General features: G+C 41.3%; 1 protein-coding gene across 1 annotated transcript in view; it reads left to right on the forward strand.

The window, feature by feature from the left end:
• The first annotated feature begins 604 nt into the window (after nt 1-604).
• Nucleotides 605-24334, forward strand: part of EFCAB5 (EF-hand calcium binding domain 5) — a 34980-nt gene continuing 11250 nt past the window's right edge. Inside the window, exons 1-10 of the mRNA XM_042026260.1 lie at nt 605-687; nt 3110-3195; nt 3295-3601; nt 6592-7160; nt 11073-11229; nt 11492-11555; nt 13347-13417; nt 16856-17011; nt 21684-21783; nt 22494-23333. Coding sequence (XP_041882194.1) covers nt 6679-7160; nt 11073-11229; nt 11492-11555; nt 13347-13417; nt 16856-17011; nt 21684-21783; nt 22494-23333 — 1870 coding nt within the window. The 5' untranslated portion in view covers nt 605-687; nt 3110-3195; nt 3295-3601; nt 6592-6678. The remainder of the gene's footprint in view (nt 688-3109; nt 3196-3294; nt 3602-6591; nt 7161-11072; nt 11230-11491; nt 11556-13346; nt 13418-16855; nt 17012-21683; nt 21784-22493; nt 23334-24334) is intronic.

A 24334-nucleotide genomic window follows, 5' to 3' on the forward strand; every position in this document is an offset into this window, starting at 1 on the left:
CACAATGAGGCGCCAGCGCGCACGCGCCGGCTGTCAGCGCGCGCGCGGCGCCGCCCCCTGGCGGCCGCCCCGCGTTAACCCCCGCGGCGCCGGCGGCTCTTGAGGGGTCCCCGCACCCCCAGTCCCGCTCCCTGAGGGGGCCGCGATGGGCAGGGGGGTCCCGATATCCTCACCCCGGCCCCTGAGGGGTCTGGGGTGCCCTGGCATTTTCCCCCCGATCACTGAAGGGGTTTCGGCATCGCCCCCATGTCCCTCAGCCTCGTAGGTGGCTTTTATTAGTGGATGTCAGCAGGGCACCCTCAGGGTGCCTCTTGGCTGGTGATGGTTTGTGGAATCCCATCCCGCTGGGAGCTGTGACAGTGGGTATGGCAACCCCTGGTGAAAGTTGGCATTAATGGTCACATAACACAGCTTTTCCTTGGATTCGGCAGCAATAGTAACTCCATAATGAAAGCAGCATATAGCACCTCTTCATACATGAACGCACATGCCCAAACACCAAAAACCGAGTCTAATGAGTGCATCTTAAGCATTCAAACATTGCCAGATGCAGAAGTGTTTGAGGGTCTGAAACAAAGGGTCAAGTGCTATTAAACTTCGTTTGCTTTGCAGTTTCAGCCTGATGGTACCAAATTCATGGGAAGGAGGTAATTTGGATCAAGAATCTACAAAATTCGTGGGAAGAAGGTAACTGGGATCAAGAATTGTCTTGGGTATCGAATGACAACATTACATATGATAACCAGAAGCTGTTCTAAATGTTAAACAGAGCAAACTCTTTGTCAGGAGTGTGTGTCAACCCATCGATTCCATTGAAGCACATGGCTGATACTGCTGTGATCTGCTCCTCAGGCAGGCAGCACTTTATCCCTTTAAATTTAAGCACTGGAGAAGCCACATGGTCGCTCTTTAGGTTATTCCCCAGTTAAAATAATGATCAGGGAGGTTCCTGTAGCTGGGCTTGGCTGCAATGGAGAAGTCAGGCTCTCGAATGGGGCATTTCGCCTCCTGGTGGACAGGCGAGGATGGAGGACAGGGATGGAGGACAAGCTCCCTGAACTGGACTAAACCGAGTTTACAGAGTGGGCTGCACAGCAAGCCAGGGTCCTGAACATGCAAATATAGGGCTGCTTCAAGGCTCCTAGCTCGTGTTCAGATATGCCTGCATTGATAGAGAGGATTGATAGAAGGCTAAAGCTCCCGAAGTGTTGTAGCAGTTCCCTCACCTGAGACTGGTGTTTCATTCTGGATTTTGATCAAGTCATGCAGGGATTACTATCAAGAAGTGATTATTTAAACCAAGTTCCAAAGTAGACTTTTGTGTAATTTTTATATACCCTGTAGGTCTTCCAGGTATTTGAACAGCAAACACTTTTTAAAAACATTTACCGCAAGTAAACAATGGAGTTGCTATCTACAGTTCACTAAAAGTCCGACATATCAGTTATTAGCTACAACAACCACAGATTGTGATAGTTCTCCAGCCTCTAGAAAGGTGCAATTTGCATGTGCAGTGTTTTTTTAGCAGCAGTATTTAAATGTAGAGGAGGAAGCTATAAGGCAGATGTATTGGGATTGAAAAGAGCAATTAGAGGGCAGGCTGTGGTCACAGCATCAGGGTTGGTACAAAAAACAGACTGGAAGCCTGTGGCCTTATTCTTTCCTGTGCTGGCAGCACTGTGGTCAGCACCTGCTGCTTCAGCCCAGAGTAGCATTTAAAAGAAATGGAGCTGTACATGAGCTGGTTTTGTACACATTTCCAAAACTGACTATTTAATACACTGCAAACATTTCCCTGGCTAACACAACTTATTATTACTACATGTTAGGGCTTTTATTGCATAATCTTGGCATCAGCTGCAAAAGACAACAGAGTGCTCCCAAAATGTATCTTACACAGAAAAAATGGAACAAAAAAAAAAGATAGAAGAGGCAATTCCAGCAAAACATCTGTGATGATATATTCAGCCCATTATTTTGTCAACAGTGCAAGTATTTGGTGGCATAATAAAAGGATACACTTTGCTTAGCAAAAACATTAAGGGGTAACAGCCAAGATAGATAGGGTACAATTAAAGGTTTGCTTAACCCACGGGATTCCACTTCCAGAAAAATAAAAATAGAGCTGTTTTGATCCCTCCTTCTAAGTTCTAGTTGTATGTTCTTGTTTGAGGGTCGAAAAAAAAATCACTTTTTTTTTTTAAATTTATGTTTCATTCTCAAAAAGTTTTGTAAGTTAATCATAATAGCAACAGAATTCTGCATTGCAAAGGGGAAAAACCAAGCCCACCTGGGAGAAGAGATAACAGGAATTAATCATGTGCAAACTGCTTTGAGGAAAAAGTGCACAATCCAGTTTAAAGCCTCATTTTAAATTACTCCTGTGCACTAATTTTCTGCTTCATTTTGTTAACATAATTGATGCTAGACTTCAACACATCTTAGAAATGCACAGCATTGAGCATATTTCCTTCTGATATGTTTCTCCAAATAAACAGCAAAGAAATGATAATTTATTACAGTGTATTTTTCACATGAAAGCTGACCCCTCTATTTCAAGCTTTCTTACAGGCTGTCCCATGAAATGGAGACTAATAGAGGGCAGGGTACCTCGCAGCTGTTCCAGTGACAAATACCATAGATAAAGTCACAGTTCAGTTTTCCTGCAGGTAGGCAATCCAAAGACTATGCCACTTCCAGTACAAAACACAAAGAAAGAAACAGCATTAGATAAACCTCATTTCCTGGCAGAATTTGCCATAAGTTTCTCAGCTGGAAGTCCTGCCTAACCTTAGGGAATCGCTGAACAGGCACCTGATTTACGTTTGTGTAAATGAGTGCAGAATGTCTGTTGTAGATGTGTTGGTCTTTTGCCTTCTCCTTTCCCCATCATATTATTCTTCAAAGAATATAGGAGAAATTATGAACGGGGATTCATCAAATTCCTTTAGATTCAGGTTTAAAAGCAGTCTGACAAAATGGCAGTGTGCACTCCCCCCTCGTTAGTGCTTTGTGTGCCTTTCCTGCAAGGCTGCTTCGAAGCAACACAAGAAAGAAAGCCTGAAAATGTTTAAATTGAGTTTGTAATTAATTTCTTTTTATGGCTCAGATCCTCACATCTGGTTAACATAGTCCTCTCTTCAGCTGGTAATGGACTTGAGACAGTTCTGGACTTTGTGAACCTTGAATCTGAAGGTAACCTGTCACTGGCACCTGTGGATTCTCTCTCTATTTGTGCCCTTAATGTTCTCTGTTGCTATTCATAGTCCTTTTTTGGTTTTATTTTATTTTCAGTCATGTGATGCAGTGTTCTAAGTTCAGTACAGAAGAGTCTGTTGGGCTGTGCCAAAGCCAAAAGACAACCTACAGCAATTCTGATCGTGGAAAGACATAGCAACCTTTGGGATTATTGCTTAGCAACTGCAAACACACAGAGGAGTAAAACTCACAGCCCAGCTCCACAGCAGGTCTGAGAAATCCCTAATTCACTTCAAGATTTTTAATGGTTGAGAACAGATGGGCATATATTAAACCCCTGTTGCTTTGCAAAGCCACTTTGAATGCAGGAGGAATAATATCTATTTTGATACCTGCTCCAAAGGTAAGAAAAACAGTTCTTCAAAGCTTCAGAAAGCAAAGGGGAAAATGTTTTAAAATTTAAATTGTATTGAAAAGATCATGTATGAAGAGGGTATTGGTCTCTTTGTGATTGATGAGATAAATATGCTCTATGAAACGTGTTACGGAAAGGCAAAATTATTTCTGAGCAATGGAATGTCAAAGAGAATGGACTTTGTTTTTTGAAAGAACTTTTATAAGGCAACATCTCCAAAATATTTACCTAAACAAACTTTAGTCCTTCCTGACTTTATCCCACCTATTAAAATTCTCTTAACAGAATAACAATGAAACCATAAGAATATTATTTATGAGCAGATTTGGGTTTTGTACAGAAAACACAGAGAGAATATTTATGTACCTGCAGGGATTCCAGCAAGAATATTTTTCTCACAGAAAAGGAGCCAGGGAAGTGGCATCCTACTAAATAATGGAAAGCTTATCTTGTCTTCAGCTTGAACAAAGGCTTACAGGAAACTTTATATCACACTTCAAATTTCCTGGGTGTTTCTAGAGCTTGCCTCTGTGCTCCATGCTTACTGTTATTTGGGCTCCATTTGGGAATGCCATAGGCCCTGAGGGCTCTCTATATTATTGTAAAATCACAGACTCATAGAATCATTAAGTTTGGAAAAGACCTCCGAGATCATCGAGTCCATCCTTTGACCAAACACCCCATTGTCAACCTGACCAGAGCACTGAGTGTCACGTCCAGTTGTTTCCTGAACATTTCCAGGGACGGTGACTCCACCCCTTCCAATGCCTGACCACCCTTTCAGTGGAGAAATTCTTCCTTATGGGCCAAATTCTCAACTAATGTAAATCAGCAATGAAGGTTCTGAGCCAACAGGGTCTTATCCGAACTGAAGCTGTGTCTCTGTAATCCTCAACAAATTCCAAGTTTCATGTCCTGATTTTAGCATTCCTTTGTTGTTTATTTTTTTGTATGTTCTTCCATGCCCTCTTAGTCTTCATCATCTGTACTGCATTAAAGCACTGTTCTCCATGCTCTGCTTCCATTCCTGGAGTTATGTGGATGCCATGGAATTGAGACTGAACAGTCATGCTGGTTGTTTAATGTTTTGTTTTGTTCCGAGATCCTTTATAAACATTTACTAATCCTCAAAACCATCCTAACAAAAGGTTGAGAGCAGTGTAGAAAATATATTCATCATCTTTCAGAATCAGCCACCTCATAAAGCAGAGCGCAGTTGTCACTTCAACATTGCACAGCAACTGCAGAGGGATTCATGAAGGATGTTTTAAAAATAATATAAGTATTTGAAACTACAAGAACAGTTTATTTTGGCACAACAAAACCAGCTGATTTGGAATGTGACCAGAGCATGGTTAACACGCTGCTTTGAACCAAGGATTCTGGTTTTACAGCTTATTGAAAGGAACTCACCTAAGCAAGGAACAATTCGACAGGGTGGACAGGTTTCCCTTTCTACCATTATAAATCCAGACTCCTTTCCAGGTCATATCCTTTGGTGGCAAAACCAACTACCAACCTAAAAGCCTCTGTGTGGGTCAGGTAGGCAGCTTGAGCCAGAAATCCATCCCATTCCCAGCAGGCAATCACCTTTGGAAAAAAATTACTAGAAGATACCAACAAGCCCATTGAGAAAACAAACCTACAAATTTAATGCTGTGAAGCATCCCACCTACCCAGGCAGTATTTGTACTCCAACAGTGGTAATGAACCAGAAGGTCAACATATTCATAATTACATTTCTGTGCCAGGAGGGCTGTAGATCACATTTATGCATTTCCTGGAGCCTGAACTCGCTTCAGAACAGCTACAAATGCTTAAACAGGAAGAGCAATACATATCAAAAGCAGTGCTATTGCTATGGATACTGAAAGGCCTCAGTGAAAAACACTTTTAAATAAAAACTTGAAAAGGGTAGTGTGGCAACAAGTTCAGAGTGGAGTTTTGTCTCTAATTTGGAAAGGTGTTAGATTATTTTTTAATATCACTCTTCCCTTGCTGTTGTTTAACACTGAGCTGGGGGATTTGTGGTGTGCTGGTGATTTTTCGTGCTTTGAATCAAGTAGTAGCCAGTCTTCTGTTCCATTCTGCATGTGTAAATCCCATTCCAGGTACAGACAGTTATGCATGGAGACATACAGGAACATTTTTCAAATTGTGCCTTGTGAGCAGCTCAGCTTCTCCTGATATTTCACAGAATGAACATTTTCAGCAGTGAAGTTCTTGAAATTGTAAGGGGATTATTCTTTTACAGAATAACCTACAATATAAAGTGCTTGTGAAAAACTTAATTACAGAGTTCATGGTATAGATTTCCCCTTTCTATAGAAGCTCTGTTGACCCATGCACCTGTGTCCTTGTTACCTTGACAAAATGTCCAGAGGAAAAAACAGCTGCCAAAGTTGAAGTTAAGTAGTTTGTGGGACAAGCTTCCTCACTGTTCTTCACAGCCTCAGAAAAGCTGAAGCAGAGGAAGCATGTAGAGGAATCTTGCTCCTGGGTATCTGGCATTTTCCATTACTTGCTTCCTTTGTCTCATATCCACTGGATTTCCTGGAGGCAGGGAATGGACTTAAACAGAAATAATGGGGGTAAGAGGATTTCACTGGTTGGAACTGGGGGACAAGTTCCAAGCACTGTTCACCACTTGATTTTTGAGTCTCTAAGTGACCTGGAATTAATCATTCCCCTTTTGTGTCTCAGTTTCTTCTGCCCTAAGAAAGGAACACACTAATTTAGTTGTTTTGTCTCCAAGGGCTGTTGTGATACATAATTAATCTTTATAAATAATTTACTGACCTTTGAAGTAAAGTGTCTGTATTTACTTAAGAGTACAAAGCAGCAATAACAGAATAAAAAAGGAATATAGAAAAATATTAGTTAATGCCTAACAATAGATTCTATTCCTGTGTCACCTGTTAGGGCACTGCTGCATCTTTTGGCATTATATAACAGCAGCTTTTTTTTCTACGTCACAGTGATTGACTGCTCAGCCAACAGGATCAGCCCAATCTGCAAATCTACAAGATCCTGAACTTGGACATAAGGATAGGGCTGCAACAGAGATGGAAAGCAATCAGGGGGATGATGAACTGCCATGTCTTAGTAATTACACTTCGTGGAAAGAGTGTTTTCATGAGAAGGTACAACAAAGGTGTCTGAGTCTGCAGGAGACAAAGGTGAGGATGGTTCAAGCACAAAAAGCAGAAGAAGCACAGGTGAGGAGGAGAGAACCCGGGGACTGGCTGGCCAGAGAGTGGTGCAATGAGGAGAAGGAGACACAAGACACTCGCATCTATTTGCTCGACAATCTCCTCCCTACATTAGTCCCAGGAGTAGAAAATCTGATAATGGAAGTGGAAAGGAAGCATGTGCTTGTATCAGACCAAGAACCAACCAGATTTAACCCCATTAATTATCTTGGAGAATACCTGGTGAGACATAACCCTCAGTATAATGTTCCTACAAAACCAGGCCTGTACCTGAGAGAAATGAAGGTGGTCTCGGAGGAGCTCAAATCTTTGAGGCAAGGTACAACATCACAGAGGTGAGAGCACTGACAGTGTGGCTGGTCACAAGGCCAGAGCTGGTGTCTTGGTCTCTGTTTCACAAAAGGAATGGGGTCACTGCAGCCTGGCTGGCAGAATCTTGAGCAAAACACACCTTGTAGAGGGCAGTGCCAGGGATGGTATTTGTCTAGTAAAAACTTGAGAAGCAGGACAAATGTCAGAACATGTCACACAAAATGAAACACTAGTTATTCCTGTTTAAGGCAATATTCTGCCCTTCACAAGGATGTAATTCCTCCTTAGAGTCTATCTTAATTACACATGTGCAATGTAAACTGCTTCCAAACCGGTCTAGCTTAGTGACAGCAGCTCTTTGGGACAGGTGTTAGTATCAACGGTCTAGAGATTCTTCAGATCATTTCTTCTCTAGTCTTCTAAACTTAATAAAAATATAACCTTTTTTCCTCCTTCAGGATGATTTCTCTTCACCAAGCCAACAACATTGTCCTGGCACATTGTAGAAACTCCCTCTCCTGGGATTTTTTATTTAGGCTTTCCTTTTATATTCTATTTTCCTTTTAAAATAGAAACTGGTTTGTATTTTGTTCTGTTGCTTACTTCTAGGCTGTTTGCTTTAGTATAATACTTAACAAATATTGGAAGGGGGTTCCATGGAACCTTACAAAATGCTAAGGTTAGAATATGACAGCATTAGGTGAACAATAATGCTTTATTTTCATTACTCTATTCAGGAAAATACAGATGTGAATTTTCAGTTCATAGACGATCCAGAGGTGATTGTGATTGATTTCAAAATTACTCATTCACAACTAGGGCACTTTACTCTGTATCTCTGTCTGTAGAATAATGACTTCTGTTTGAATGACTGTCTCTTTATTTACATAAATAGTGCATACAGCTTGAAAATTGGTTTCAGTGTCTGTCAGGAATTAGGGAAGTAAAATGTTGACATGTCTTATGCATAAACCCTAAATGAAGATAATTGAAGTTCCCAGTATTATAATGCTTAAAAGGATATGTTAAATCTCTCTATCTGAGCTTCTGTCTCCACATTTCCATTAAACATACTGCTGCAGTTTGTAGGAACATGCCTGGTGTGAATACAACAAAGCAGTGTGTGAAGTGAATTTCATACAGTCACGGGTAAAAGAATTTCAGTTTTATTTTCTGTTTTTTAAATGTTGGTCCACTGAAACAAATGAGCTGGGGAAATATGTCTTTCAGTGAGTTTTTACTCAAGCACAGGCTGTTTGAGGGGGATGGTTAGGATATCAGCCTTGCCACACCTTTGCTTTGGGAATGGTTTTGCCATTCATGTTGCTTCACAGAGAGACACCTGGACACAGGACCATATCTCAGTTTTGTTTTGAAAAAGAAATTGAATTGAAATACATAAAAATTCCTGGGGTTTTTGATTGGGCTTTTGTTTGGTTCTGTTTTATGGGTTTATTTTCCCCTCCTAAAATACTCTTGGGTTTCATTGTGAATCAGACCTTATTTCTGGACAGGACAGATTTTCCTGTTGGATGCAAAGTGTTGGCTACCCATGACCTGTTATCTTGACCTTGGCTATAAGCCCATCTTTATGTTTGGAGACAGGTTCTCAATTTGTAGCTCTCAGAGCTGATGGAAAGGAAGTGACTATCAAGACTTACAGAAATAAATGTCTCCATAGACAGCATTGCCAGGGGGTTTCTGTAATCAGGGCTGTAGCAGGTTTTGCATATCCAGTGGTATCATGGGATTTGCATTCACAGCAGCTTAGGATTTACATATTTGTGATGGCTGTATTGTGGGATTTGCATGGGATTCTTAAATCACAGTAACACAGGATTTTACCAGCACCACACAGCAGAGAGACTCATGTGAATCACTGGATTTCAAGCAGGAAAGAAGTGCTACAAGAGCAATGCCTGTCTGTGCTCAACATCTCTCACATAAGCACCAGAAAGGTGAGGAATGAAACGTGGGCCCAAATGAAGGTCCTGGAAGCCTTGACAGTACCTTCAGGAAAGGCAGGATTCACCACAGGTCCCCATCTAACACTTACCCATCCTCAGGGAGTTCTCTTGGACTTCCTCCAGTTTCTCCTTAACTGCCACCTGTCTGGGAGTCAAGGCAGGAAGGAGAACAGATGGGAGAAACTCCTTATGCGCATGGACTGATACCTGAAACTGAGCCTTTGTCCAGGGATGGGAGTCCTTCAGGCTGAGTCACCCATCCCTGTGTGGGAGGCAGGCAGCTCTCTTCCTGAGGAAACATGTTTGGCTCTGCAGGGAGAAGTCACCTCGCTGCCATCTCATCTTCTCTGGGAAAGTCTGATCAGAAACGAGCTCACTTTGCAATGAGTGCCTGGTGCTGTTATCCTTGTTTTGCCCTTATTGTCTGAGGGGGAAAAGTTTTGTCCCACCCCAGGGATACCAGGCAGAAGATGCAGCTGCCCAGTTTTAGGACCCTAGAAATGACTGCAAAACTGCAGCTCAGTGCAGGTGCAGCACAGAATGTAACTTGTGCTGGACACTGCCCAAATTAATCACCAAAGCACCTTGGCAGCTCCAGCACAGCCCAGGCTCTGCTCCCAGCTTGCAAATGGCTCCAGAGGAGGAGCTACCTCTACAAATGGTCTGGTTTTCTCTTTCTGCCTGCATTATATATTGGAGAAAAATCTGTTTGTCCACTTAGGTTGGTACCTGCTGCATTCCTTCTCTCCTCTGGATCTGGGAAGGAGTCAGAAGATGGGAAAATATTTTACCCTTCCCCTGCTATCAAAGTGCCTGAGGCTGAGCTGTCTCAGCAGCACTTGTGCAATGCCCATCATTGATTAAGGAACCAAATGATTCATTAAGGAACCTCTGTGACAAATGGCTATGAAGAACAAGGACCTTGTGATAAAACTGACTGTGATCAAAGTGTATTGCTGTGACATGTAAAACAGGTCTTTCTGTTCATTAAAGAAAATATTGATGGGTTATAATTTGTAGGATGACCCCAGAAGAACAAAAGAGAGGAGGGATGGGATCAACCCATTTCACAGCATGTGAAACACAGGGGGAAGAAGGGAGCAGGAATTGTTAGTTAAAATACAGTTTTTGGAGTTCTCAGGTACAAAAGAGGAGCAATTCCCCTTTCTCTGAGTAGCTACAGAGGGTGTGAAGGCCGCGAAGATGAGCAGCTACCTCAGTGCAGAAAGATTCTAGCAGCCTCCATGAACAGGAGCTGTTGTCTCCATATGAACTGTTCGTTTGGCTTTAAGCATTTTGACCTTCCAAAAGGTTTTTTTTCCCCGTTTCATAAATTAACAAAGTCAAAAATCAAAGCAGATGAGTTCGGGATCAATTTTATTCAGTTCTTTTGTTGTGTGAAATGGAGGATTGGGAAAAACATGGCTGGGTGATTAGAGGAGCAAAGAAAACAAAAGGAGGAAGAAAGGGAGCTACAGTCCAAACCTGCAAACTCTATGTGTTCAAAATGATGGAGAGGCTGAGGTATTATCCCTGTCCTAAGGCATTGAGGGCTCTATTGTGCGAGGCTGCTTCAGAAATTTCATTGAACATTGTTCTTTGGCAGTGAAGTGCTTATGTGAAAAGGTACTTGGGTTTGGAGACAATGAAGACTGATGCAATTTTGTTGGTAAATCAACTGTAGCAAAATTATGCACCTGTCTCCCTGCTAGAATTGAAAGGAAATTGAAGGACATCTACACAATAAATGATGAATGTCATTATAAATGTGAAGATAAAATGTATCACTGTTGAAATTGCACAAAACTAGGAGAGCTGCACAGATGATTTTCCATTAAATGTCTTCCACATAGACAGGAATTTCAGCAAAAAGTTACTTCCTTTTGTTTTGTTCTTTAGGGTAGGCTTAATCAATCTTAAGTATGCTTATGATGGAATCTTTGTAATCCATGTTCCCATGTCCTACAGGCTGGTCAAGATGAAGGCTGAGGCAAAGAACAAATGTGAGGCAAGGGAGGAGATGGAAAGAAAGAAGGCTGAGGAGACAGTGAGGAGAAAGGAGGCATTGGCAGCTCTGTTCAAGGAGTGGACAGTGGATGGCAGTCACAGAATCCCAGCAGCACTGGTAACTAGGGAACATCCTTCCGTGGTTGTTCCAGACAGGAGGAAAAGGGCATTTGTGCTGGTGGCATGTGCCCTGTCATGGGAGCGTGGGGCACAAGGATGGGCGATGGCTCTGCCACCACAGGATCAGGGGACAGGGTGTTGTCCACAAATCTTACCTTTGTGTATGGCCCATATGTCTGATTATTCCAGGTGATTTATTTTCGTAATTGTCTACTGTTGTCTGCACGACACAAGCCTCTGACTATGACCTTGATTTTTAGGTTCAGAGTGCTCTGAGGTCTTTTCCAGATGTCACTGGTTCTATTCCTGAAGATATGAGAAAAGGCAAGTTTTCAATGTGTCTTCCTTAGCTTTGCTGCTGTGAACTGAATTCTGATGTGACCTGTGAGCAAATAGCAAATGGATTTGATAACAGAGGAAGAATCTCTAAGGATAGTTACACCACAAATCTTCAGATAGATTGGAAAGAGACTGAACCACCATGTAACATCAATATGATCATAAAAAGTATAGAAAAAAGTTTAAAAAATCTTTCAGAGAGATAGAAGGACCAGATTTAGGCCCTTTCCACTTATCTCTTATTAGCCAGACATTGCCATGTTCTGACTGCTATTTTTAAGAATCACTGTGCCAGCCTTCTCCCTCACGTGTCCTATCAGACAGTGTTTGTCTCATGGGAGGTCTTGGAAACACTGGCATCCTGGGAGGTGTGGAACAAAGGTGGGATCAACAAAATTAAAGTCTGACAGTGTTGTAACCTTTAATGGTTTCAGGGGAAATGCTGAGGTTTACCTCATGCTCCACTCCCAATAGCCCACCTCATCAAGCCATTCCCTTGCCCAGTCCCAGGCATGCAGTGACACACAGCCCAGAGCCTCTCTACCAGAGCACTCAGCTCTGAAAGATTTCCATAATTCCTGTCCCCTTTATATAGCTCACACTTGACCTCCCCAGATGATGATAATTGAATAGAGCCAGGAACACTGAAGTGGCAACACAAGCCTGCTACCAGCCCTTTACATGGAGAGCCTGTAATGATCATCAGTGATAACAAATGTGCCTTTGCTGATTTGGGATGATAAACAGAGCACTCCAGAGAGTGCTCCTGTTGCTACTGGAGTCACCTCTGCCTGGAGCTCACCCTTGCTCAGCCCTTTTGTGTATTACAGAATTGTTCCTCTGAGTAATCATCCAATACTGGTAGGACATGGTGTGACTGCCAAACACAGTCCCTGTGTTCCTGCTGTGGAGCTGTGGTTCCTCAGTGCAAACAGACCCTGGGACATGAGGTTGTGAAGGAATTTCCTGCCCAGATATTTGCTCTCCAGATGCTGGGGGTGCTCTTTGTACTGTTTCACCAGTGGGCTCCATTTCTTAATTTATTTCATTTAATAGCATTCAATATACATTAACAGAACATTACACTGTGTTTTTTAGTTTAATAAAGATAATGTACAGTTTAGGAACATCTTAACCAACAAGAGATAAATGCATTCTATGACGAATTTTCTCATTACTCCTGATATATTTAGAAAAAAACCCAGAAAAATAATGCCAACAGAAATAGCATGTCTGTGCTCAAAGAACTCATTCAGAAACCTATGTAGATGTTTGATGTCTCTTCTCAGTTCCATTATAGCAGCCCAGAAGCTGACCAAAACATACTTTTGAATATCATCATCAGTAAAAATATTCCCATATTCTTGAGAAAATTACTATGATTTTCAGATTCCACTCTTGCAAAGCAGAATCCATGTCTCTAGAGTTGTAAGGCAGTTTTATCTGTTTGTTAAACCAAAAATCATTTCCTCCCTCACATAATTAGTTGTAAGTACTGTTAAAATCATCGCAATTTGCACCAACTTCTGTCAAGAATAAATATGACTCTAGAATTCTGAATAGCTAAATGCAGATTCTCAGCAAGAGAAAGGCAAGCAGATTTAGATGGTCTCTGTACAGTCAGATGCTTCAGCTACTGTTGGATAACCTCAAATAAATGTCATCCAACATGAGAAGAAAGTTAATGTAACAGCACAATGTGCAGAAATATGTGTGCAATATGCACAATCACAACTGTTGCTTTCTAAACCAATATCCCTTCATTTTTTTTACCAGCAACCCATGACAGGAAGCTGAAAATGTTAAACACGTTGGAAAAAACAGTAATCCTAGATGAGTTCACAAAGGTGAGAAATGAAATAAGAGCATCTGGTTCAGAATGTGGTGTTTGTCACAAAGTATCAGCGTTTCCCTGGGGAGTAGGGAAGGGCTTCCTTTCTCCAGCACCCCAGGTCACTGGTTGTATCTGGACATTCCACATTGCATCTCCATCCTCTTCTCTCTCAACACTTCCATTCAGGCCAGCAGGAGAGAAGTGTTTTGCTTTCCTCAGAGCTGCAGCCTGTGCTGCTCTTTGGGAAGTTACTCTGGGACCAGAGGTTTTCAGGACACCCCTCCCCGTCCCTTTCTAGAATGTCAAAGCCCTGAATCACTTGTGAATTTAGACTTTGCTTGGCTGCTCACAGGAGGTTTGGTGTCCCCCTGCAACCATTAGCCTGAGGTAGTTAGTAACATCCTCACAGTATTGTTATTTCTGACTAAGTTCCATTAACCAGAGAAGAACCAAACCATGAGGACCTGGGATGAGAAACTTTCATCCTGAACTATCACTGGTCTGAACCATAAACAAACTGCAACAAGTCTCATAAATATTCATGAAGCACAACCAAGTAGTTTTAAACTCAAAAGCTGTCATTGGGAAACCTCAGAAGTGTGGGTTTAACTCATCAAAATCATAAATGTAGTTGGAAGTTTCACCCCATTACTCTGCTGTTCCTCAAGCTGAAAACAACCAAATTGGTTCAAACTATATTTATTGAAGGCTGTCCAGGCCAAGGCTTTGCCAGCAATTTCTACCTGTGACAGAGCAGGATTTTATGGCTGGGTAATTAAACCTGTGAAAAGGGGTGTTTAGAATAGGAATAATGGCAGACCCTCGTTGCAGCAGTTCTAGTGGGTGCTGTTATAATAATTAAAACCAGAGTATAAAGCAGCTGTGCAGAGACTAATTCCAAGCAACCATGTGTGATTTTTTGTGCCTTCTTCCCTCTCAGGAGACTCACATGTTTGGTATTTTGCACAGAGATGCATTTTTATGGTAACTTGTTGAAGGTTTTTTTGAGCATGAAATGAGATATTTTTGAATTTAACCCCAGAATTATTGCATCTAATTAAGAAGACTATTGTGGATAATGAGAGCCCAGAGAATTGCTTTTGTCACTGCAATGAAGCATCAGTCCATAACCCCTATGGTACATATATATAATCACTGAATGAATTCATGCTCCATTAGCATTAGAAAACTGTTTAAAATATACTTTGTGTACTCTGTATTTTAACTCAGTTAAAGATATGACAACAGAGACCAGAAGCACAAAAGACACGGATTGTCAGGCAGTCTGATTTGCCAGGAATGTTCTCTCAGAACATATTCTCTGATTCTTCTTCCAGTGTGGTTTTAATTGAATCAAATGATGATGCTTTCATCACCTCCCTTGGGAACTGTTCCATCATCAGGACAGGGCTGCTTCTAATCCTCAGCTGCAATTTACCTTTGTTCACCCCTTTCCATCATCCACCAAACCCAAAAAAGAATAATCTTCCTCCATGCTGCTCACGGCCCTCTCCCATGTGGAAAGCATTGCTTTTAATGGACCTTAAAATTAAATAGCACTTTTTTTTCTTCTTTGAATTCAGTGCAGCTTTGAGTTACTTAAAGGCTCTTAGAAGCTCAGTAGAGAGACCTCACACATCATTGTTTTTGGGGTTTGTTTTTTTTTTTTTCAGAAATGCAGAACAGTGGCTGTTGTATTTTTACATCCTTCGTAACAACCTCGTGGGGTCTTTTATATTTAAATCCCAGAGACCAGACCTTAACAGTTTATTTCACAGGCTTTGTGCTCTAACACACAGAACCCCCAGCAGTTCTGGCACAAAGCTATTAGCACCAAGGGAAATGCTCACATTGCCTTTGTAGGGTCAGAATCAGGCTCTAAAGGTGAGATTATTTTCCATGATTGCATGCGGCTTTCTTGATTTCTAGTGAGATCAGTGGGGACAAGAAGAACAGATCCATTGTTTTTGATGATAATGTATTCACAAACTACACCAGGGTCTCTGGGTAGCAAGAAGAGGTGTGCCAACTTTCTTTGGAGAGGTGTCAAAATCTCTCAGTTAATAACAAATAAATGTATGTTAATTATGTGTACAGTAATTGACACATCAGCTAAGAAAAGCTTAAGAATCTGATGGTGCCTCCTGCCCACATGGTGCTTGAAAACAGTGTCCTGTGAAGCTGTTAGACAGAGTATTAGTGAAGGAGCCTTTGGACGTGTCATCAAGGTGACATCCAAAATAACAAGCTGCTTGTCCACCAACAGCCTCTCCTTTAAGGTTCCTCTGTCACAGGGTGGGATCTAATAACCCCAAGGAGCTGGTGGATACTCGTAGCCCCAGATGTGCCACCTTCTCTCCAACCTACATCCTCTTTTTATGCTGAAATGAAGAAAAAACCCACATTGCATTAGGAGCTCTGCTTTCCTACCAGCCACCCCTCAGGCCATTGCTTTTTTCCTGCTCTTCCTCTCTTTTCCACTTGTCCCATATATTTGGAAATTATGCAATATAGACATGAATAATAATAACATATATTAATATTTCAGCTGGTTAATGCCTGTGTGGCATTTCAACAAGTCCAAGATGTTTTAGCACTTATGTCAGGTATTCATACTCTCAAAATGGGATAATGGGAAATGTTCCGTGCATTGGAAATTCCTCCTTTTAACTGTATGGGCTCCCTGTTAGTGTAGCTGGCTCCAGAAACCTGCTGTAATAATTCAGCCCAGGCTCTGGGATTGTGGTTTATTCTGATGGCCATTATTATTTATGTCATGCACACCACATTTTTAGAACCATATTGCTTTTGCTCATAAAAGCCACATGGCTATAAATCCAAAGCGTTAAAGTGTCTCCAAGGCTGGAATGTAAAATCAATCTGAAGTCAGTAGTATTCCCAGTGTCAGAGGACTTGGGTGACAGCAGGCTCATTTTCAAAAGGATCTTTCATTTTTTTTTATTGTATCCAACTGGTCCTCTAAACATTGAAATTGTAGGCAATGCTCATTTTGTGGCATTTGAGAGTTGAGTGACTGTCAGCTCTGCACAATGTAATGGCTCAAAATGCCTCCTTGGGAATAAAGTCAGGAATACTAAATGCTGCAGAAAACCATGGAGAACTTAAATCCTCCACAAGAAAATTGAGCTTAAGCCACAACATTTCATAGGACAGATCTGATCCAACATCTCTGAACCACTGAGCTTGATAAGTGACCTCTGGACCAGGAAAGGAACTGTTCAGGGTACATTTCTGCAGTGTCCCAGGCTTGCTTGGAGAATATTGTTTCTTCTGAAGGGAGAACCAAGCAGGCACCAAGTCTGTTATGTTGGCAGATTAAATTACGAATTCCTAAATATTTCATTGCATGCAGTAGATTTTTAGGAGTTCAAATAAAGGTGAAAATGCTTGAAGAAAGCTAACCATGTCCACTGCTGCTTTCTCTCCATAGCCGGTCCTTTCCTACACTGAACAGGTTTCAAATGATGAGTTCCAAGAAATCATGGAATATCTCCATAAGTGTGCTGAGGACTTCCAAGAAGCAACAAAACATGATACGCAGAGGCAAATTTTTGTTGCCCTCTTCCAATATTGTGATTATGGAAAGGTAGGCAAAGCAGCTCTCAGCCTAATTTCAACATGGCCATGCTCCCAGTTTGGTGTTTCTCTGGGTCACTGCTTGCTTTTTCTTTGTCTCAACTCTAGATCCTCTCTTTGTGCTGACTCAGCAGTATTTTAGGGAACAATAGCTGCCGCACTGTTGTCAAATTCATAGTTCTTAGACACAGAAACATCCAATAGCCTATTAACTGATGGCTAATTAGAAACTGAATTACCTAAACTGATGACTTGGGACTGAAGTTTGATGATTCTGGAGAAGAAATTAACCATGGCCTTTAATTGTAAAAATTACCTGCTTCCACAGCACATTCAGAATATTTGAGTGCTCGTTTATCTATTCAGCCACATTTCAGCAAAGATAATCTGATGTAGATTGACTTTAACAAATGTGCACATTACTTCAATAATTACATATATTGCATTAATTATGTTGCATTACTTTATAGATCTTAAGGGCTTCTATCGATAAATCTCATAGTTAAAATTTAAAATGCAAAATAATCCACCTTTACAGCCTCTCTGAGAACAGTACTGTGAACTTCAGTTTATGGACAGGAAATTAAAATACAGTAAGTCAGTTACAGAGCTGGAAATGAAACTCAAAAGCCATAATTTGGTTTTCAGCAGCTCTAAGCTCTATCTGTCATCCTCTCAGTACACCTGCATCCCCATTAAAAAGCAAACAAAAAAAGTGCTAGACTTATTAGAAAATCAGTGAAGAGTGGGAACTGAAGAATCAATGGCATAAATTATTGCCAAAAATTTGGGCTTCATCCAAAAAGTGTGGTACTTGTTATGAGTAGCCTCAGTTTGCCAGTTGCTGGCTACTACAGAGCAAGCAGTTGCCCTAACCTTAGTTCTCTCTCCTACATAAATTATATATTCCACCCAGCACTCCTCCAGCAATGCTTGCAGCGCCTACCCAGAGTGAACTGTGCTCTACAATGTCATGCTAATAATGTCATTACCGCCAAAAGAAAGGAATTACAGGGCTCGTTTCAACACCAATAATGTGTTTTAGAGAATGGCAGGCAAGCTGCTGTTTTCAGGGATGAGGGAAGAAATGTGTCTGCTTCCCAGCTAGGAGACATTTCGCTTTCCTACAACTCTGTCAAGAAGGGCTGTGATGGATCCTCCTGGCTACAGGGATGTATAAACCTGAGTCCTGTCTTTGCCAAAGATTTCCAAAAGATCCCTTCTTTCCTTTTATGTTTTAAAGTGACTTTCTTCCTGTTATTTCTGTGGCAGTGATCACCATCTCCATGCTACTAATCCCAGTGGAATCTCAGAGGCAAAGAGCCAAAAATACTAACACAACAGGAGTGAGCAGCTATCAGCAATGACGCCACTGCTGCCGAAAAAAAACTGATCAGAGCACAGAGTTGTGGTTTCCAGGCTCCGAGGTAGCCCTGCCCTGCAAATTGAGTTCACTGAAGTGTCGTGTGGGCCACGCAGCTCTTTTAAACCTGACCTGGTTTCTTTTGTGAAGTTCTACTGTACCCACAGGGGAGATAAAAATGCAAAGTAACCCAAGGACTTCTACCACTTGAATGCGATCCATTACCTGTAGAGCCCATTCTGCAAAGCACAGCAAAGCAGTTGTTTCAGTTCCTAATTTCCATTTGTTTGGTGGCAGGCAGTTATTCCAGTCTGCATGGTGAGTGTGGCTGGCTGCCTCAATGAGCTGCAATTAGGGCCAGGGAGCTGAGAAAGCAGTGTTTAAATGACAGTCAAATTAGAAGGTATCCACATGATCATTATCATGATTTCGAATGCATGCATCCAGAAGGATGGCAGCTCAGCAAGGACAGCCTGGACCATACACTGCAGCAGCAACTTCCCAAGACAATCCCAGAACACAGTTGGAACACTGCTATAATACCCCAAAAGGCAATGGATCTGTGAATTTTAAGCTTGTTGTCTCTGTGCTCACTTCTATCACTTTCTTTTATAACTATGCATTAATTTCCAGAGATGTTTTAAACCCGGGATTTTTAAATGAAATTGAATTTAGTCAGAGATTAGTTTTCAAGCTACTGAAGTTTGAGACACTCCTGACTATCTTTCTTGAAGTACAGCAACAACGAAGTCTGCTTTCTCATGACCTTTTCTGAGTGCCCGTTCTTCTCTCTTGCTCACTAACAAGCTCATTGTAGGGTTCAGGATACGCACATCACATTTCCAGAAAAACAATCAAGTGGTTAAACACTGACCTCTCCCTGATTAAATGGCAAGTCTGGTTTAGTCTGTGTTGCCAAAGGAATTACTCATAGGTCACAGAACGTTGGTGAAAACAGCTGAGAATCATCACCTGTCAATATCTAGGTGACAAAAAAAAATAGGTCAATGTATTTCAACTCCGTGGGCACTAAAGCTGCCCCGAGTTTTGGGCGGCTGTACAAACACAGATGGTTTTCTGTTGTGGAGAGGGGAGGTTGTACCTGTCCAGCTCGCAAGGTGCAGCATGAAGGGCAGGTGGGCAGGAATCTGTCATCAGCCTCCTTAGTCACACACCAAGTGCAAGGAAAAGTCGCCTCTTCTACTAAATTTAGGAACTGGGGAAAATAGCACAGCTGGGGAGAGGAGTTGGAAATGGTTTCTTGTTGTAGTGCTCCTCTCTTCTATAGAGGGCTGTACTGTGACATGTTCTTCCCAGAGCAAGTTGTAAGGAAAAGTGTCCTGAAATAACAGGGAGCCCTGCTAAAATGGCAAGTCTGTGTAAATTGGAAATGTTTAAATAAGTAAATAAACCCCTATTAATATTTGACAATTTCAGCTATTTTATCTATTTTTATATATTTATATATTTTATATAAAAATAAAATTATTGGATCCAAATAACAAAAAACTCGTCAAGAATTTGAGTCATCTAAATCCTCCAGTTATATTATTTTAGTATGCCAAAAAGGCAACTAAATCCCAAAACAACATCCTTATTTTCTTTTGAATAATACTTTATTCATCTATTCCCTTTTTAATAAAGTAAGATTATGCATTAGTACTGCAAAGTTCAGGGCAACCAGCAGATGATTGTGACAAGTAACAGCTGAGGAAATTTGAATGGAAAATTAGGTGTGTGTAATGGAAATGCTGAGTGGAGAATCCAAATATTCCACAGTGATCTGGTAACGTCTTCAAAAACGTTGAGTGTTTGTGCATCTCCTAAACGGATCAGCACCCGATCTGATATATTCAACTGAAAGACAAACAGGCAAGGAGAAATGTTTGCAAAGGGGTGTGCAAGGTTATGTTAATGTCAGAAGATACTGGGAATCAGGACCTACATGTTGTAAGTTTAGGGACAGAATTCTGTGATGATATTTGTTGTTCCAAACCCGCCCGTGGCTGAAATTCAACCCTGATTTTCAGCATTTTTTTACCAGCAGGAATTAAATTACCAGAGTCTGAAACACTAAAATTGGACCAGATGGCTTCTTACATTTCAGTTCTGGTCCTTTCTTCAGGAACTTTCAGTTCCCTGTAGAGGAAGGTGCTGCAGTACTAGCAAATGTGATGTGTTCACTTAGTTCCAGCATTAACTTCACCAGTAGGTGCAATGTGTATCTCTGAGCTGTTTCCAAATCCTCTAACTATTGGTGCCATTAATTACAGTTTCAGGTTATAAACAATGCCGTCATTTTGAAATAATTTCCAGAAAAGAACAGCAAAGTTCTTCCTTTATTTCTTTAGTCTAAGGACAGGAAAAGTTCACAAGGATTTAAAAGCCTGGTGAATTTTACATTTTGCAGTTTTTAATCTAAGAACAAAATGTGAAAAGGAAATCAATAATTCAGATGGAAAGCTACTCGCTACAAATAATGAACTTAAGTAAATCTGTTTCCTAATTAACTACTTTATTTCACTAATGGGAGGGAGATTACAAAGGTGTCAGGACTTAAATAATGACAACAGGAACACATCATAAAATGGAAAACTTGCAATCATTTAGGTTTGCTTTACTTTTTAAACCCCACAATTTCCTGATTGGAAATGACCCATTTCATTGCCTTTTCCTGGGTTTGTCATCTGTGTACACTCACCCTGAGCAACAAGGATTTAATAAACTCTGCACCTTCCTCTGCACTGGAACTGCTGATACCTCTCTCACCTCTGTGGTCAAACATCTATGAATTTTAAAAGGAAATTAGGGAGGTTGTCATAACAGCTCAGATTTTTGGACTAATTATGTTTCCAGGCTAATACATCACACTTCAAAGGAGGTGATGGGGCACAAACCCAAACTACAATGTACAGTCACTAAGGTAATACAGCACAGCCCATAATACATGAAAATTCTTCCATGGTACTGTCAGGCAATCAATATCTGTCCCGAGAGTATGAAATGTTGAAGCTTTGATCTTTACACGAAGAACTCCTTTGGCAGAGCAGTTACAATTATCTCACTGTAATTTGTCAAGGACATGGAAGAGGAAGAGCCTGCAAAGTAATATGTGTGGGGACTTCCAGCTCAGCCCAGAAGAAATTTTTGCCTCTGTGAAATAAATTAACTTCTTTGAAATTGGTAGTGATGTTCTGGTAATGGATAATTATCAGTCACAGGTAATTCTTGGCTAATGGTGCTTTTGTAGTGCTGCAAATGTTGATGTAAGTCGCCAGAATCACAGGAAAAACCCAATAATTGCAATCTTTTTGCCTAGGTTGGTGTCTTGGATAGACAAAAAATACTGGCCCTGCTGAGACACTTCTATGACAGAAGCCCCATGGCTGACAAGTGGGAATTCTGGAACCCCAGACAGTGTGAGCACGTGGGATGTTTCAGTTGTGGGTAAAACACTGTGAGCCCACACAAGGTTGGATAGTTCAGATATATTTTATAAGTGTTATCAGAAATGAACAGAGCCCAAAAAAGGACTCAAAGGAGTGCTGTGATCTAGACACCAGAATTTGCAAACATGTTTTGTAAACTGTGATGCAATGTTCAGAAATGCTTCAGCATCCAAAAGTTTTCCTTGCTACACAATTCTGAAGTTCTTTTTGGGAAATAGAATTAAAGAAAGACTCTTTCTGAAACAGTTTTTCTTTCTTACTGGGCAATATTAGAAGTTAATTTTGTGTTTGCACTAAAACACCTCCAGGCACACAGAAAGATAAAGAAAAAATGCAGGGAATCATCTGCATGAAAGTAAAATATTTTAAAGATATTGGACATTCATTAATTGCTCAGATCAAATGCAAGATGAATTACATCCCTCCTTCTTAGTGTAGAGAATGAGGAAACATTTCTTTCAAAAGAAAAGTGGTGTAATACATAGCCAGAAGTGCAGATCTCTGCAGGCAAAGACATTATTCTGAAGCTTTGTGTTCCTGAGATGTGTCCTTGCAGAAGATACTTTCTGGTAGTTTGTATTTACTTGGCAATACCTTTTTTCTTTAAATTTTCTTATGCAATACTAGAGAACATAAAACCAATGCAAACTATCAGCTCACCCATATTTTTTCTATTTTAGGGCCAATAATTAAGCTGCAAGATATTGATCTTATGGATTTCTGGGGAGGCTTTGGTGACCAGGAAGTTTGTGAGGAACTCAGCGAAAATTTGTTCTTGTCTCAAACAGAAATTTCTGAGGGAGAGATTTTAGGAAATGAAACTGTAGATGATGATGGGCAAGAGACTGACAGAATGAGCACCAGTGTTACAGAAGGAGTTGATGAAGAAATGGGCATGAGTGAAGCTGAGACTGGAGGTATTTCCAAGGAGGAAAGTGAAGCAGAAGAGCCAAGTGGTGCTGAGCTGAGCAAGGAAGATGAGGATGCTGTGTCAGCAGTGGAAAGCACTGGCCTTGAAGCTACTGATTTGGATGGAGATACCATACATAGTGAGAAATCCAGCTCCCTTGAAGACATCAAAAGTGAGAGGGAAGCTGAGCCTGGAACTGCAGACAGACAGGATGAAGCTCTGCCAGGATCAGCCTCTGATGCAAACAGTCTCAGTACAGATGGAGAACCTGGATCTGGAAAACCAGAGGAAGAAGAGGAATCCAGCCTGGGTAGAGAGCCTGAGACAGAAACAAAAATGGAAGGAGATCATACCTCAGACAGAGAACCTGGATCAGAAGGGCAAGTTAGCCAAGAGGACAATGGAACTGCAGAGACAACACCTGAAGCTCCAACCACGGCCTCAGGAGACAGAGCTGTGACAGACACGGATGTCACTGATTCCCAACAGGATTTTCCGGCTGCAGAGGCTGTGGAAGAAACCCCTGCAAGCAACAAGAGCCAGTCTGACCAACAGACAAGCTCAGAGACAAGACTGCAGGATGAGGACCTTCTGCATGACCTGGGTAAAGGTAAAGTGTTTTCCTTTTTTCTGACACACCTCAACCATTTTTAATGTCTGTATTTGGACTGGTTTAGCTATAGGGTGTTTTAAATCCATTTCAAAACCCCGAGAGTGATTTCTGAGTAGAGAAGATCATAAGCTTTGCTATCTTCTCAGCATGGTGTTTTCTGCCAAAGTTTCAGAGCTTTTTATCCTCACAGGATGGCAGGTGAGTCACTTTGCTGGTGATCTGTATTCAAGGTGCTGAGCAGACATTTTAATTCAAGTAGGGACTTTGTGAAGCAGCAGCATTTTTATAATAAGGAGAAACTTTATGTTCTGTTTCACTCTGTAATTTTACTATAGCAGGACAGGAACCTGAGCACATTAAATCTAGAAATTACTTAAATAATTTTTAGACTGTGACTACCTGTAGGGAGATGTGCTATGAGATCATCTAGCAGGAACCTTTTATTTTAATCTCTCACTGTGTTTCCAAAGAATGATCATACTTTATTGTCTACAAAGGCCCTTGTTCTAGGAAGGCTGTGATCAGACAACTGCGTGTTTCAAAGAGGTATTTTCTTAAACATCCTAGAAGGGCCAACCTCCTTGCTAGCACTCTGTGAACACTCTTGTGTCTCACAGTTTAGAGCACTGCAAGAACTGGGTCTACATTGTCTGAGCAATCCAGTGACAGATTCATTATGCAAAGGGTTGTAAAGCTGATGGTACAGCCCCCTGGTACCTACAGCTTTCTGTGGTAACTTCCAGTGCACAGCACTACCCTGTTATTCAGTCGGTCCCTGGATGTGCATCCTGTTTGTTTGGGACACGCAGTCCCTCAATGAGGTCTTTGTCTCAGACAGCCCCCTGCTGAGTAACAGCAATTCCAGCTCACCTGTCGTCAGGGTTTGACCTGGCTGTGCAATGGCATCCATGCCAGACTGGATCTGCAGAGCTACTATTAGAACAGGATAAGCAGATTAAGGCCTTTACTCAGCATGGAATCAGTCTGTATTCAGCTGT

This window comes from Corvus kubaryi, unplaced genomic scaffold (assembly GCF_017639235.1).
Source record: "Corvus kubaryi isolate FWS band 111438036 unplaced genomic scaffold, C.kubaryi_AGA036_p1.0 37284, whole genome shotgun sequence".
Classification (NCBI taxonomy): Eukaryota; Metazoa; Chordata; class Aves; order Passeriformes; family Corvidae; genus Corvus; species Corvus kubaryi.